Source organism: Arvicanthis niloticus, chromosome 7 (assembly GCF_011762505.2).
Source record: "Arvicanthis niloticus isolate mArvNil1 chromosome 7, mArvNil1.pat.X, whole genome shotgun sequence".
NCBI lineage: Eukaryota > Metazoa > Chordata > Mammalia > Rodentia > Muridae > Arvicanthis > Arvicanthis niloticus.
The window spans coordinates 14,461,875-14,478,013 of NC_047664.1; the positions used below are offsets into that span (position 1 = coordinate 14,461,875).

At 35.7% G+C, this 16,139-nt stretch overlaps 1 protein-coding gene across 5 annotated transcripts in view; it reads right to left on the bottom strand.

Annotated features, from left to right (window-relative positions):
- Positions 1-300: 300 nt before the first annotated feature.
- The window catches only part of Ppp4r3b (protein phosphatase 4 regulatory subunit 3B), a 45,311-nt gene continuing 29,472 nt past the window's right edge, over positions 301-16,139 (bottom strand). For 2 of the 5 annotated variants that reach the window (XM_034508719.2, XM_034508718.2), the window contains exons 11-16: positions 14,562-14,720; positions 10,696-10,865; positions 8,915-9,054; positions 8,368-8,552; positions 6,192-6,391; positions 301-587 (exon numbers count right to left, since the gene is read on the bottom strand). In XM_034508719.2, coding sequence (XP_034364610.1) covers positions 492-587; positions 6,192-6,391; positions 8,368-8,552; positions 8,915-9,054; positions 10,696-10,865; positions 14,562-14,720 — 950 coding nt within the window. In that variant the 3' untranslated portion in view covers positions 301-491. Of the gene's footprint in view, positions 588-6,191; positions 6,392-8,367; positions 8,553-8,914; positions 9,055-10,683; positions 10,866-14,561; positions 14,721-16,139 lie in introns of those variants that run through there. The other 3 variants (XM_034508721.2, XM_034508720.2, XM_034508722.2) reach the window with 2 other exon arrangements.

Sequence of the window (16,139 nt, forward strand, 5' to 3'; positions counted from 1 at the left end):
GTATATGTCCTGTCAAACACTTTAAAGAAATGGTCCCAATAATGTAACTTCATTTCTGATGACAGTTCAATTTGTTTTACATAAAAATGTCTTTTAAAAGAGGCAACTGATAGAACAACATGGCCAGCACCATTATACAAGCAATGTTATTGGGTACTGAAGTCTCACAATTTTCTCTAGGTTGGACCCTGGGAACAACCCTGCATTAAATCAACCATCCTTCCCCCAAACCTGAGACTTTCCTTGCTGGGAAGCTTTCACCTAGGTTCTAATTATCATTCTTCTTTTTTGGACAGCCCCAAAGGCAAACCCTTTAATTACTAGGAATGAAGTTCTTGGGAACCTGGTTCTTACATAACTACACTTTCCTACCTGGCAGTCAAGAGTCGCTACTCCGAGTGTTAATTCCCATAAGAAAGCTTTCCCATTCAGACCGACTCAGTGCACAGCTGCAGCATTGTAGTAAGACCTGTGTTGGGAGTCCAAGTATTCTATGAGCCAAGGCGAGGTCTTTTCCTGGGGGATGATTCTTCTTCCTCATCTTCCTCTTCATCATCTGGATAGTCCACCAAACCAACCAAACTTCCCTATTGAAGAATGAAAAACATTTTAACATACATAAAGAAAAAAATAGATTAGCATGAAAACAGCATGATACAAATATCACTAAGATATTATATCCAAAACCATTTTTTTTGCATGCTTACTTTTATTAGATCTTTTAATATTTTATTTACATTTCAGATGCCACCCCCTTTCCCCATTTCCCCTCCCTAGAAAACCCCTATCCCATGCCCCCTTTTCCTTTTTGCTTTTATACATTTTATAAGTTTGGTAATGCTCAATAAGAAGTGTAACCCAACACCTAACCTAGATATATAAACTATCTTTGACTGGTGGAGACACATGAACATCTGCCTCCATGCCCCGCCTCTCTCTTTCTCTCTCTCATCACCTAGCTTCACCCTTCCTGTTAAAATAAAACTTTTCTCTCTAAATACAATTAAAGCATAATTATTCCTAATTGTACCAGTGAGGTAGGTACAAGATAGTCCTAATACCCAGTCCATTTTGTTGACTAACCAGAACCTCTGTCATCTCTCCTAACTAAAACACTTAGTTTTAAACCTGGCTTTTTTCTGGGCTTTAGAATGAATGTCAGCTGAAAACCATCCACTCAGATCTTTTCTCTCAAAGTAAATAGCCAGGATTGGCTATGAGACTATAGGTCTTCAATCCCGTCAGAAATCCAGAATGACTGAGTTAACTGAAATTATGGGAAGCACTAAGCATAGCTTCTAAAACTTAGCCAATTTATAGAGACCGCTGAACACCTGGAAAGCCCCTATACTACCAAACGGAGCATCAAATCTTCAGCCTTCTGGCCCAGAATCATCTGACAGACCTTAGTGCTGCAGAATTATTAAGGGCTGATTACTCTGTCTAGACAGATATAATCAGTCGACTATTCTGCAAGTGTGTCCTTTTCTGGACAGTAATTTGTCTGTAGATGGAAAGAGGCAATTCTTGCCTTAGTGGCTGTCACCACACAACTGGAGTAACTCCAAGGATGCTCAAAAATTTACTTTGATTTCAAATTTAAGGTTTTCATTGGTATGAGCTTCTTATTGATATAAAAGTGAGATGAATATTGATATTATACAGATTATATGAGAGTAATTTAGGAATACAAAGCTTAGACCCAGTCCTTCTTTAACTTTTTTAACTGATTTGGGACGGTTAGCCTATGAGTTAAGGGACTATAGCAAATTCAGGGCTTTAAGTTTATTGTTAGGAGGTTTTCCATATTTTAGACAACAGTCCAGGTTACCTTATATGGATAGTTAACCAACTATCATAGTTATCCAACTATGGATGTCAGAAGTCCATAGAATTGATGTTACAAACACTTCTATATTAATGTTCATTTTGATTAGAGACCTGTCTGCTCCTGACAGCTTCCTGTCGTGGATTCAAAGCCATTTTTCTAAATAGCATATCTGAGATTAAGATAGGATATTGAATTTCAGAAAGGAATTGCTTAAATTGTGAACCATTTACTGAGGACAGCTCTGTTGTTTCTTGGGGTTTTAATGAATCCGCAGAATTCAATGTAACAAAATGTACTAGGAAAAAGACTCTGCCTCACTGCCTACCTTCAAACAGTAGGACCTACAGCACCTGGAAGATGGAAGATGTCCAACACGAACTAGTTCATTTCTCTTACATCATCTGAGAAGTCTCTAGTTTTTACATGAATTTATTTCATTATAATTTATTTTACTATATTTATTTCATCATATATTTTATTTCATTATACACTACATTTTCATTCTACCTTTAAAGAATAAATGGCTGAAGATAGATAATAAAAACAAGAAATGGTTTCTAAAAGCTAGTACTTAAAAATAAGGATGAGGTAACTCAGGGTTTGGCTTTTTATGAGTAACACACTCCACTTTTGAAATCCTACAAAAGCTCTGGGAACTCTGCAGAAAATGGCAGGTATCCTCAGGACTAACTCACTGTGAACCAATTCTATGAAGCTTATGCATGCCCTACATGTTAAAGGTTTATTTTAAACCTTTTGTATTTCAAGTAGCTAAACAAATACAATCTCATAACTTGTCCTTTATACCCAAGTGGCTCCATATGCAAACAAATACCTGGAATAACACTGAACGAATGAGCAAAACACTGTAATCTGTCAGAGGAGGACAGTGTATGAACTAAAGAAGGGATATATTTGGAAAATTCCTAATTCTTGTTTGCTAAATCATACATGTTAAGTCTAAATCAGAAATAGGCTTAAGTGTTAGGACATAGACTCCATTGTCTGATTTCAGTTTTCAAAGCTGTTATGCTCTGTATAGAAGAATCTGTAGTGACTGAAGCAGTTTGAAGTCTGATAATACATTTTACTGTCTCCTTAAATTATCTAAAGTAAAAGTAAATTGAAAAGATACAGATCTATTAAGGAAAACGAGAAGAAAAATAGAAGATGAAAACTGGAAGAGAACAAGAATGGAATATATACTAGTGGATAAAGCAATGTGAACGAGACTGATTTATCCAGAACACAGCAGGCAGTAAAGATATCGAAACACTGAGGAAAAGAAGAAAACAAGCTGGCAAACCAGACATGGAACTCTCCACTGCCAGGAAATCCTCATTCCTCTGTCATCATGAAATGATGAATGATATGAATTTCAAAAAAAGAAGGCTGGCACTTAAGGCAAAGAATAAGAGTTGAAATTGAACAGATACTGCTCTCCTAGAACCCCAAACCTTCCCTCAGAACACAGAGCCTATACTTCCTAGATGTAATAGACTAGTTATAAGATTAACACCACACTGAGGCCAAGGGACGATACTGGTGGGAGGAGGTAGGGTCCTGGAGGTGAGTGGGAACGAATGAAGCACAAACTGCTTTGTCTAAAGCAAGTCATTGCTTTAAATTCACAGTTAAGTCACCCTCTGCAGTGTACAATCCAGTGTTCCTAATGTCATATTATACAGTATCCCTCCTAATTCTGTAACATCTTCATCTTCTGCCCCAGAAAAGACCCTAATCCATTAACTGCCTTTCCCCATAACTACCTCTTTCTAGGGCACAGGCAAGCACAGACCTACGTGCTGTCTGTCCACTCCCCGCCACTGAAGGCGCTATTTCTTCTTGGCAGTTCATTTAACACCCACGGTGGCATGCTAGTCTAAGTCATAATACATGCCACTCTCACTCCTTTCCTGCCTACTAACATTGTCTGTCCAATTCACAAGTTGGAGGACATTTGTGTGGTCCTACCCTTTTGCTATTATGAATAATGCTTTCAACAATCATGTACTACTTTTTTAGTCAATGTATGTTTTCAGTGTTTCTCTGAGACAGGATTGATGTGTAAGCCATGCTGGTCTTGAACTCACAATCTGATCTCAGTCTTTAGAATGTTGGCCATGCACAGCTTGTTTCAATTTTCCTGAGTGTATATATAGGAAGGAAACTGCTTGCTGTGTCATATAGTTAATGTGTCTAGCTTTGGAAGGCAGTGGGAACTGAGTCTAATAGTCCCACTTAATCATGAACAAGACAGGATGTTCAAAAAATGCTATTTCATGTTAATTCCCCATCAGCATTGAATATGGATTGTAATTTCTCTGTATCCTAGCCAATATTTGTCCAACAAAGTTATAGCCACTCTAGTGGGTATGAACTGTTGTTAGTGTGTTATTTAAAACAATCTTCCTTGTATGATGTGAGTATGAGCATGTCTGTCATGGGTCATGCGCAGTGCTGGGAAAGGAGAGCAGAGGACCATCTTGACTGCTGGTCCTCGAATTCTAGTTTGCTTTAAGTCAGAGACTTCTGGAGATTCTCATGGCTCCTCCCATCTTGCAGTACAAGTGCAAGCCCCTTATGTGGGTTCCTGGGGTTCTGACCTTAAGATCTCCATGCTTTCACAGCAAGTGCTTCACCCATGGAACCTTCTCTTCAGCTCTTTGCTGTGGTTCTGATTTGTGTCTAAGTAATGATGTCAAACATTTTATAATGTGCTTGTTTAGACTATAATATTTAGTTTCTTTGGAGAAATGTCTATGTATGTCCTTTGGGGTTTGAAATTACTGGTAATACTCCTTCATATGCTCTGGACCCCACTTGTTAGAGGATTTGCAAAGCAGGACCCCATGATGTGGTTTATTTTATACTAGTGTCATTTCTGATCACCATGCTATCTCGTTTTTTTCTTTCATCACTTATGTCTTGGGTATTATATCTATCGTCCCAACTCAAGGTCGTAAATATTCCTGTTTTCTGAGAGCTTTATATTTATGTTTTGGTCTTTAAATCCAACATCTTTCTTGAATGTGGTTATCCAATATGTATTATTTTTTTAAAATAATCTTTTAAAAAATTTTTAATGAGTTATTTTTATTTTATGTGCATGGGTGGTTTGCCTACATGTGTGTCTGTGTGAGAGTGTCAGATACTCTGGAATTGGAGTTATAGTCAGTTGTGAGCTGCCATGTGGTTCCTAGGAATTGAACCTGGGTCCTATGAAAGAACAGCCAGTGCTCTTAACTGCTGAGCCATCCTCCTAGCCCTGAAAAGAATTTTTGTTATTGAATTAGCTCATACTTTCTTTTGAAATCTGTTCCCCTAAGCCCCTCCAGCAAATTCCTAAGAACTTCAGGACTCTTGATACTTCTGCTTTGCAGCCTCCTGAACAGCATGAACTGCAGAAAACAGGTCATTGTACCCAGCATGGGGGATGTATTTTCTTATTTTGAGACAGGCGCTTGTAGATGACGACTAACTATGCAGCACAGACTGTCAACTGCTGGGATATGCCACCAATGCCCAGCCAATTTCACACACACACACACACACACACACACACGTATATATATGAAATACATACATATGCATATATATATATGTATGTATATATATGAAAATTCAATGATCAGCATAAGGAGTAAAGGATCAAAACAAATGACTAAATTAAATGTAAAACAGGATTTTTTTCCCCCTCTCTGCAACAGAGTAAATTATAACCAAGTGTAGTTTCAAGCACGCAAGGACTTTTTACTCTCTAGTAAGAGATTATATAGTAGTAATTTTGGTTGTTTCACTAAATGTGCTAACCAATATCTTATAATCATGGTTAAATAATAGCAGTTACAACAACATCTTGCCTTGTTCATGATTAAGTGGAAATATCCCTAATTATTTCTTAAATACAAAACTAACTTTTGGTGTTAGACAGGTAGCGTGTTAAGAAATTATCCATTTGTTTCTATTTTATTGAGCATCTGCATTCGGAAATAGGGTAATAATAAATGCACATTCTATATAGACTTACACATAGATCTGAAATGATGTATGTAAAGTTCACATTGCTATGATGCTTATAACTCCAACAAACTGGTAATTTTCAATAACAGGCTCACATATAGTTAAATAAAATGGCCAACAGTGCTTTAATAAAAGTCCTAACAAAAGAAAAAAATGTTTAGCTTAAAATTTCCATACTATTCAAGGTGAACCTCAAGGTTTACATGCAATATTGGGAGTCAGGTTCTGATAATACAACCTTTTCAGTCTTTGAAACTTCTATCTAAACCACCTTCAGCACACAGAGTAGTTTTACAGATGGAAAAGGTAAGAGTTTGTGTGGAGTTGTTTCACATACCTTCGTGGCTGTCACTGATGTAGTCAAATTTGTAGCTTTGGAAGAGGACCCATTAGAACTTGCTGGTGTTGTCTGAGCCACTACAGACTTACTGTTTGTACTGTTTGTTCCATTAGCACTGGGGGAATGGGAGAAAGTAAATTTGAAGCCACCAGAAGATGTCCTTTTGGGAAGGTTTTCCTTGTCTTCACTTTCTTTTGCTAAAGCAAAAGTAAAATGAGCATTAAATACAGCTAAACCAAAGCATGTATTGAAGTGACAAAATACAACTTTGCCTTTGCTTGCTTTCTAAGAGCTGTAAGATAAATACATGTTCTTTTTGGTCAGACTCTTAGGAACTTCAATGAATAGAACCAACTATTTTACAGTAGATTGTTCTCAGTGTTTGCTTGGAAAGAAGCAGTCTGATTTCTATTACTGTCTTCCGTTTGCTAATTCCCCTCTACAGATCTTCCTTCACAAGTCACTATTGCAAATACCTAAAGACAACTCTTAAGTATCCTAGTTGCTTACTCCCTAAAAACTCCAAGTTCCTTTACTTGATTCCTTTAGTGTCCAAACTCCTTTAAAGTAAGGTTAATTTTATTTTGACATATTTCCTACAGCATGCAGGCAACAGTGGGTGCAATACTGATGCATGGCCTTTGTTTCTTTTGATAGTAATATTGAGGGCAACATCTCTACTGACTGAAGGAAAACGAACTCTAAACAGGACCTGTTCTGGAATGCGGATAGATAGCTCAGTGATGGATAGAGGGCTAGCCAAGCACGCTCAAGGCCCTGGGTTCAAGAGCTAGCTATTACACAAAGACAGAGTAAATAATGTCCCTTAGAACACCAGCAGGCTCTTTATTAGCCTTGAGTGGTACTCATGGTACTAATGGATAGTAAATGAGTTAGGAGACAATAGCTAAAAAAAATGTACTAAGTCACTTGAATGAGTTTCTAAGAAGAAATGCCTGAAGAATAAGTCACATTCTTGTTTCTTTTATCTTTGTTTGTTTGTTTGTTTCCAGACAGGGCTTCTCTGTGTAGCCCTGGCTGTCCTGGCACTCACTCTGTAGACCAGGCTGGCCTTGAACTCAGAAATCCGCCTGCCTCTGCCTCCCAAGTGCTGGGATTAAAGATGTGTGCCACCACTGCCTAAGTCGCATTCAAAATACATCCAAGAGGTAATTTTGCCTTTTAATATATGAATTTCTGTTAAATATTCAAATTTGCAGCCCAGTATCATTAGGGCATAAAATTATAGTGATTATTTCTCTTGAAAGGTGCTAGCTGTAACTTAGTTCTACATGAGTAGGACTGGCCCCAAACTTGGTCTGTAGCTGAGGACCACCTTCAGTTTCTAGTCTTCTTGCCTTTACCTCTTTAAGTGCTGGGTCACAAGAAGGTGCCACCATGCCTGGGTTTGTTTTGCCTTTTTTGGAGACAGGGTCTTCCATTAGCATGGCCTGGTCTCACGCTCATAGTGCTTCTACCGCCTCGGCCCAAGAATGCTTGGATTCCAGGTGCTTGCCATCACGCCTAACTTCACCCCACTCTATCTTTATGAAATTTTAAGTAACAGCTGAAGTTTCAAAGAGAAAAGTTACTTGAGTTCACTTTGCTCAGGTTGTAAATATCAGAGGTGAAGTGTTCTAAGCTTCTAAAATTATATTCTCAGTTACTTAATGATAGAAACTATAATAGAAATCCTCAATGAAATTTTAGCAAAGAAACAAAGTCAGGCTGGATCTGTTCAGAAGTGTAGTAATCAACACATTTCTACAGTGGTCAGGTGTGGTGGCACACACTGTAACCACAGCATTTGAGAAGCTGAGGTTGGGTGACTGAATTCTAGACTAGAATGAGGCTACAAATTGAGACCTTGTTTTAAATATTATAAACTGAAAATTTCTAAACTCAAAATGAATAGCATAAAGAACACCAAGTTTCAAAAAAAGCGTTTTAAATATGAACATACAAAATAACTTTAAAAGGGTATGATTCAGCAAAAAATTCTTGTGCTTCTTGTTTTACAAACCTTGTCTAGACTTTCCCAAATAAGTAAAATGTTACTATTATTGTTTATTTGTGTTTGTATGTGTGTATGGTGTAGAGGATCAAACTCAGGCTGTGTAATTGTTTTATTAAATGAGAGGTGGTAATATATGAAAATTATGGATATCAGTACCTTTTTTAGTCTCCATAAATTTTTCGTAACTATCTGGAAAATCATCTTCAGTCTTAGCTTTTTCGACTGGTGTTACGACTGCCTTTCCTTCTTCATCATCATCTTCATTAAACCACATTTCTTCATCCTCCTCCAAGGCTTTTGCATCTCTGCGAAATCGGTTACTACGTAATATAGATGGTACACTGTAAGAAATGTCAATGCTGAGTAATGACTACAAGGTCATGACAAGATAAACTTTCTTGGGAAGGATGACTAACCAAGATGCACTAATGTAGTTTAACTTAGCATGCACAGCGTATCAAAATAATCTCAATCATCATGTAAGATGCAGCAAGAGAAATCTTCAAATGTTTTTGTATGTTGTAAATTAAGACTTCATGCAAGTTAACATACAGTATCAAGTTGTCATATATTAATTGATGTGACAGAAAGACAGTTTACCTATGTTATGCTAATATAGAAAATTTCACAGGGTAAGATCTAAACTGTGTACAATTTTGTACTTAATTTTGCTTGCTACAAATATAATACACTTAAACAGTACCTGTTCAGTTTCTGATTTTGTCTGTCTTTTTCTTGTTCATATTTAGTCTTCAATCCTTTGAATGTCTGAACATATTCAATCGATTCAAGTGCTTTATAAAAGTTTTCAACTATATGTGCAGTAAGAGACTTGATATCTTCCTGTATAGGCACAAAATTCATATTATAAAACAATATAATACTTGTTGAGAAAAACAAAAACAAAAACTTGTATAGTTCCAAAATTGATCAAAAAAGGTTTTTCAAAATCACCTTCTAAAAATAAATGTCCTAGATTCCTTATACATGAGCCAGGACAGGACTCCACAGAAAACTTGGAACAAGGAGAGGCAATTCACTGGAGCCCTTTAGGGGGCTATAAGGAACATTTGAAAAGCAATGGATTTAGTTTATGTCTTAGTGCTTTATACAGTACTTCAAAATTTAAAGAAAACTTTTATAATTTTATATATAATTATCATAATCCTATGAATATTTTACCATTTTACAAAAAGGCAAAATTTAGGCCTTGAAAGCTTATTATAGAACATACTAAGCCCATATATTCAGTAAATGTTAATGATGTGCTATTTAACAGCTGCCAAAACAGTCTTATCTAAATACATAATAAGAGATTCCTGTGATTACATTGTATATACAAATGGTGGAAACTACTTAACTGGAAGCCTGTAATTTTGTTCTTTGGCAGTAGATGTTATACATGGAACAAAGACATGTTAAGGTTGGAGATTTAGTGTACTAAAGTTATCAATTAAAAAAATGACAACTCTATCAAAGGAGTTGGGATAGAGGTGGGAACCAATTCATCTTACCAAAATGTTAAAAGAAAAGACATCTAAGTCCAGAAAAAAGCCTATGAAAGGCTCTGAGCCATCAGAACAGACAGTGACAGAGGTAACCAACACTGCCTCTCGTCTAAGCTAAAGCTATATGTCTACCCTCTTCATCTATTCAGAAACCATACTCTTGGCAAGTGGTGACTCTCAGAAATCTGACTGGTAAGAAACAAACGAGAGAATGAGTTTTTAGTTTTCCTTTCATTCTTTTCACATGGCCATTTCCTTGAGGAAATGATTTGAGTATTTATATATGCACAAGAGGTAAATGTGTTCTGCTGACTACGGTAATCAGCTATCTCTATTATTTGTGCTTGCTCTCTCCAGCCTGTCTTATGAGAAAAATTTGTATGAAAATGCTAGGGCACAGCTGCAAGTGCTGAGCGTGCGGCTGACTGTTGAGGCTTGAACAGGTTACTCAATCATTTCTGCTGTCTCAGTTCCCTTGTCTGTAATAAAAGGCAGTTGGCCTACTTTTAACCACCCAGTTCTCTCATACTTAAAAATTTAAAATTCCATCCTATTGCTTAGGCATCTTGTATAAAATTCTATGGAAGAAAAAAATTTAATTTTTGTATTCATTTTTTATTATTACTCATCTGAGTTACAAACTCCTTGAACTTTACAATTTTCAACAGTGGCTTGGGGACTGATCTGGCACAGCTTACCAACCACACAGAAGGATCCTTGTGATCCCCAAAAGTGACCCTCCTACAAATTCACTACAATGATCCAACCATCAACCATGTATAAGTAAGAATAAAAAAAGTAAGTGATTTTTAAAATTTCAGTTTATTAGAAATAGACTCTAATACACACGGAGTACACAATTTCAGGAAAATAGGAATAAAGAAATCAATTTGATTACATATAATTATTTTATTTTTATATAAAATTACTTGTTTACATATGATTACTAAGAGATCTTAGTAAATCATAAACTTACCACTCTTATAAATTCAAACAATTCAATAACAGCTGAATTTAAAAGATTGTACCGAGTTCCATTATCCAAAAGGGCATTTATAACTGGTTCAAAAAGATTTCCTTTGGTGATGTAACGATTATAAAATTCATCCTTAAGGCCAATTATTCGCCTCATAAAGCGAAGAGCACCTAATTTAAAAAAAAAAAAAAAAAAGAGATTAAATGAATCTACTAGGCCACACAGAAAAACCCTGTCTCGAAAAACAAAACAAAACAAAAATTAAATGAATCTACTAAAATTATTTTACAGATATTTTGACATAAAGCAATGTTTAAATCATTTTTTTTTTTTAAAGATTTTATTTATGTATGTGAGTACACTGTAGCTGACTTCAGACACATCAGAAGAGGGCATCAGATCCCATTACAGATGGTTGTGAGCCACCATGTGGTTGCTGGGAATTGAACTCAGGACCTTTGGAAGAGCAGTCAGTGCTCTTAGCCACGGAGCCATCTCTCCAGCACCTAAATCTTTCTAAACTAAAAAGTAAAATAGCACATTAAGAAAACAAGAGGACTTTGAAAACAAAGTTTAAAAATGAAAACTGGCTTGGCTCAGTGGATAAGGGCTTGGTAACCAAAGTCAATATCCAAAACCCACATGAAGGTGGAAGGAAAGAGCTGACTCTACAAAGTTATTCTCTACTATCATGCACACACAAAACAGTGATAAACATCTATAGAATCTCCTGTTAGTAATACTTGGAGCAAAGTTAGTGTTGCAGTGGAGGAAGCTTAGAACTGGGGACTATTTCTAGGATAGTACTCTATGGAGGCAGATATTGGTGTTTAGTTTCCTTGAAATACAATCAGAGGAGCTTTCAGTACATAACAGACCGAGCCTTTTAAATGGTTTCAGTGGAAGCCATAGGCCTGCTCTTGCTTTGGAAACGTCACTTCTGAATCAATACTTCCTTCACATTATGATATTATTTCTTTATTATCAATTATATATGAACCATAGTAGATCATATTGTATTTGCTAACAAAAATACAAGAGTAAGAACTAAGCACTGAGCTTGGCATTTCATATATTAAAATATTTAAGAAAAAGGCATTTCCTTCTTTAACTAGCTTTTACTAGTTTTAAAAAACTTAGCAATATTAACCAAGCACTGCAACTTTAATCCTTTATTTTTATGCGTTGATACTTTAATATAACTTCCCCCTTAATTTATTTTCTTTTATAGATATCATTAGCCAAGACTCCCAAATTTTACATATTTCTCATTTTAATTGTTAAGGCTATAAATCCATAAATGAAGAAACTGAACCTAGTATACAAGTCACACACACACACACACACACACACACACACACACACGCGCGCGAGCATGCGCAGACACAGCACATACACATTTGAAAAGTTAAGAAGAATAAGACTCATGCTGTTGCGCTAAATGAACCTAAGACTTATACGCTATAGCTACAACAGCTTCGCTTTATTATAATGATAGAGAGCTTGAAACACCAAAGCCTTATTATCTATTGGAATTTCATCTAATCAGGATATATAGAGATTAATGGGTATAATCTACAATCATATTTAGGGCTGTTTACGGAAAAACCTATCACTAGAACACAAATCCTTCCAAAATTATATAAATGTAATTCCAAATGAGATGAACTGAATACATTTTATGTTATCATGAAAGAATGGCTATAAATAACCATGAAAATTATGAAAATTAGGGGCAAACTCAAATCTTTTACAGAAATATATAATGAAAAAAAACAGTTACTATTTCATCTGATGAGATTAAGTAATAGATATTAAAGAAATAAAGTACAAGTGTTTTGTTAGTTAACTGCATAGCAAAAATAGCATTTTCATCCTACGGTAAAGTATTTAATGAAGGTGTTAGTATAGGTATCTAGCTACCTAGACTATCATGTTATACTACATGCTAAAATATATTTCATATATATTACATATTAAACATAAAAAAAACTGGAAAATATTGAAGAGAATATTTGTGTAATCTTAGAATACAGAAAGATTCCTAAGCATGACAATAACTCCAAAATAAATAAAAGGTAAACTGAATTTGTAAAAATTCATGAAGCATTTTAAATGTATATGTGCCAGTAGAGGTATGTTATGTTTGTGTGTGTTAGGTGTTTAGGGAACATCTGGAGGACAATCTCAGATGTTATCTACCTTCTTTGAGACACGACCTCTCATTGGCCTGAAGCTCACAAAGACTGGCTAGTCAACAAGCCTCAGAGATACTCCTCTTCTGTCTCCCTAGAGGTAGTATTATAAGTGTGCATATCACCAGCCCTGCACATGGGTTCTGGGAATGAAATTCAGGTCTTTGTTCTTAAAAATCTCAACTGAGCCATTCTCCAGCTCCAATAAAGATTTTTTTTTTAAAAGTTACATGGAAAATATTATAAACGAAGGGAAGCAAGACTGGGACACCTCCTCCTAAGACATAGATTTAGTACACAAAGGTTCTATGAAAAATAAAACCTGTAGTACACATCAGATAAAAATGCAAACTAGGATGAACATGATGACTCAGACCTAAATCCCATCATTTTGGGGGTGGAGGCAGAAGTATAAGAAGTTTAAGTATAAGGCAGACCTATATAACAAATCTGAGTTCTGATGGGTTACATGAGACTGTCTCAAAAATATTGACTAAAAGGCCAATTATATTAATATATGAAAATATCCTATAAGGGGAAAAAAAGAAAAGTACAACACGTTTTTATCGCTGGACAATTACTTTAAAAATGAGCATTATAATATAATGAGGCCATTACACTCATTATAATTATAATGAGTGACTATATGTGGTCCCAGCACCAGGCTGAGGCAGAGGGGTTCATATAAGCCTGAGCTAACTTGGGACTTCATAGTGAAGTTCTTTCTTTTTTTCCATTTATTAGTATGTCATTACAGGGTGCTGGGAAAATGCCAAGTGCTTAAGCTTTAGGGAAAGTAACCTAGTAGGTAGGTAGATGTTAAAATTTTAAAAAGACAAAATTTTTTTCTGCCAATTCTATTATGAATCTTACCAAAATACATTAGCATATAAAACATACTTGTACTAGACAGCATAGATTGGAGTAGTGAAAAAGTAAAAACTCAGTAATCTCTGCTTTAGAGAATGGTAAAACATCTGTGGAAATCATACTATAAAATGTTATTGAACTAACCTTAAAAAGAAAAAAAATAAGACCAAATAATTTACAGTGGTGCTGAAGGGCAGAGAAATGTACTAGTATGCTCTAATTTTCATACAGACAAAGTAAAAACCTGTATGTGCATATGAACATTCTTATGTACATTGGTACAGGGACATAAACAAATGAACATTAAAAACACAGGCTGTGAACATTGTTTAAGTTTTTGCTTGTTTGTTTTGTTCTTTTGAGATTGGATCTCTTGTCCCAGGGATGAAGGAAGATTAAAAAAAAAAAAAAAAAAAATCAAGGCTACCCTTGGCTACATAATGAGTTTGAGGGCACCACATGCACACATGCACGCACATGCAAAGCGCAATAGTTTGCTGAAGCTCCAGCATAGCAGAACAGTTCTGGGATGCAAATGGTATTGTACGCCAGCAAAACCTAGGTTAACTCAACTTAGTCTAAATGTAAGCAACAAGCCCGTGGGAATCCACTGCTTCCACTTCATGCGCTCTTGCCTTTAAGTAACAGAAGCGGAAGCACCTGTGTTCCTCAGCCACCTTATTAACATCACACATGCTGCCAATAAACTGCTGCCTTCACATGGGTAACCGGCTTTTTACCACTACCAGAAGTATTTCTTAAACCACTTTTACAAAAATGCCTACTTAAATTGTTACTTACACAAGGCCAGAAAAGTGTGCTTTGAATTCATCAACACCAAGACTCTTCTTAGCAAGTCCTTGTTCATGATGTAGTTTTTTATGTGGTATGTGTGATGTTCCACACAAAATGTGAGTAACTCTAAAATTAAGGCAAGTAGCTGTGCTGTTTGATAATTATCTACAAAAGAAAGGTATCTTGTGAGAATATAATACATCTAAAAAGAGTAAACATATCCTGTATCTTAGAGCAAAAGTATATTTTATATCATTTAAAAAGGGTATATACATAAATATGTATTATTTTTAAAAATGTACACTCTCAAAATATCTGTTCTTCAAAATCTGTTCCTGTGTAAAAAATATAATAGAAAGAAAAAAAGCAATCTACAAATGTGATAATAAAGCCTTTCTCACACTGACACTTCCTAGCACTTCACCTTTAATTAGTGCTATCACTGCAAAATACAAGCCAATCCATGATGTGGCACAACAGAGGATAAGCCTCAAAACTCTTGCCTGAAATGTTTCAATAAGAATTTCTTTTAAACTTGTTTCTGCATGTGTGTATGAGTACAAACATGGTTGCAGAGAACAGTATTTGGGAGTGGGTTCTCTCCCACCACCCTATGGGATCTGGGGACAAGAACACAGATCTACACGTAAGCTACTCTACCAAATAAAACTCTTCAAACACCGATTTTACATCAAGTGAAAGAAAAAAGTCTGACTTGTTCCTACTAAGTTCTGTAATAGCCAGTATACCAGAGGCAAAATTAGAACTGGTCTTTTATTTAAAACAAACAAACAAACAAACAAACAAACAAAATATATATATATATATAACATTAATGTTTTGCCTACATGTGTATCTGTGTGAAGGTGGGGCTGAAGTTATAGACAGTGGCGAACTGCCATGGGGGAGCTCGGAATTGAAGTGGGGTCCTCTGGAAGAGCAGTCAGTGTTCTTAACTGGCTGGTGAGCCATCTCTCCAGCTCTACAAAAAGTCTCCTTTCCACCTTTACGTAGCTTCTGGGGATAGAACTCATGTCGCTAGGCTTATACCATATAAGCCTATATGTCTTATATGTCATATATACATATGTCGCCAGACCTTCATGTGCTAAGCCATCTTCCCAGACGAGGACAAAAGACATTTTTAAAGTGATCTATCACTTTAATTAAAATTCTGAGCATTCTCCTGTGGAAGTTCACCTAGTGGATTCTATTCTTTCCATTGATAAGTTTGGTAGAAAGAATGCAATGGTACACAATAGCTTCAATATTATCAGGCCCATACATTGAATGCATATTCTATAGACAAACAGGTGGGAAAAGATGTAGGCGCATAAACAAGTATAGTTGTGTGCTAAAGTGTGGATCCTAACTGATCATAGTCAACTACATCTAACATACAACAACTACAGGTAATGATTTCTCAAAACAGTGTCAAAGACAAATTTACAGAGAAAACAATCTGTTTCTCATCTTTTATAGCTGGAAAGTTAGAACTTCTTTATAAAGTAAATCTGTGCCTGTATTTTATTTTTATGTTAAAAATGTTTTTCTTGTCTCCACATAAATATTTACTGATTAAGA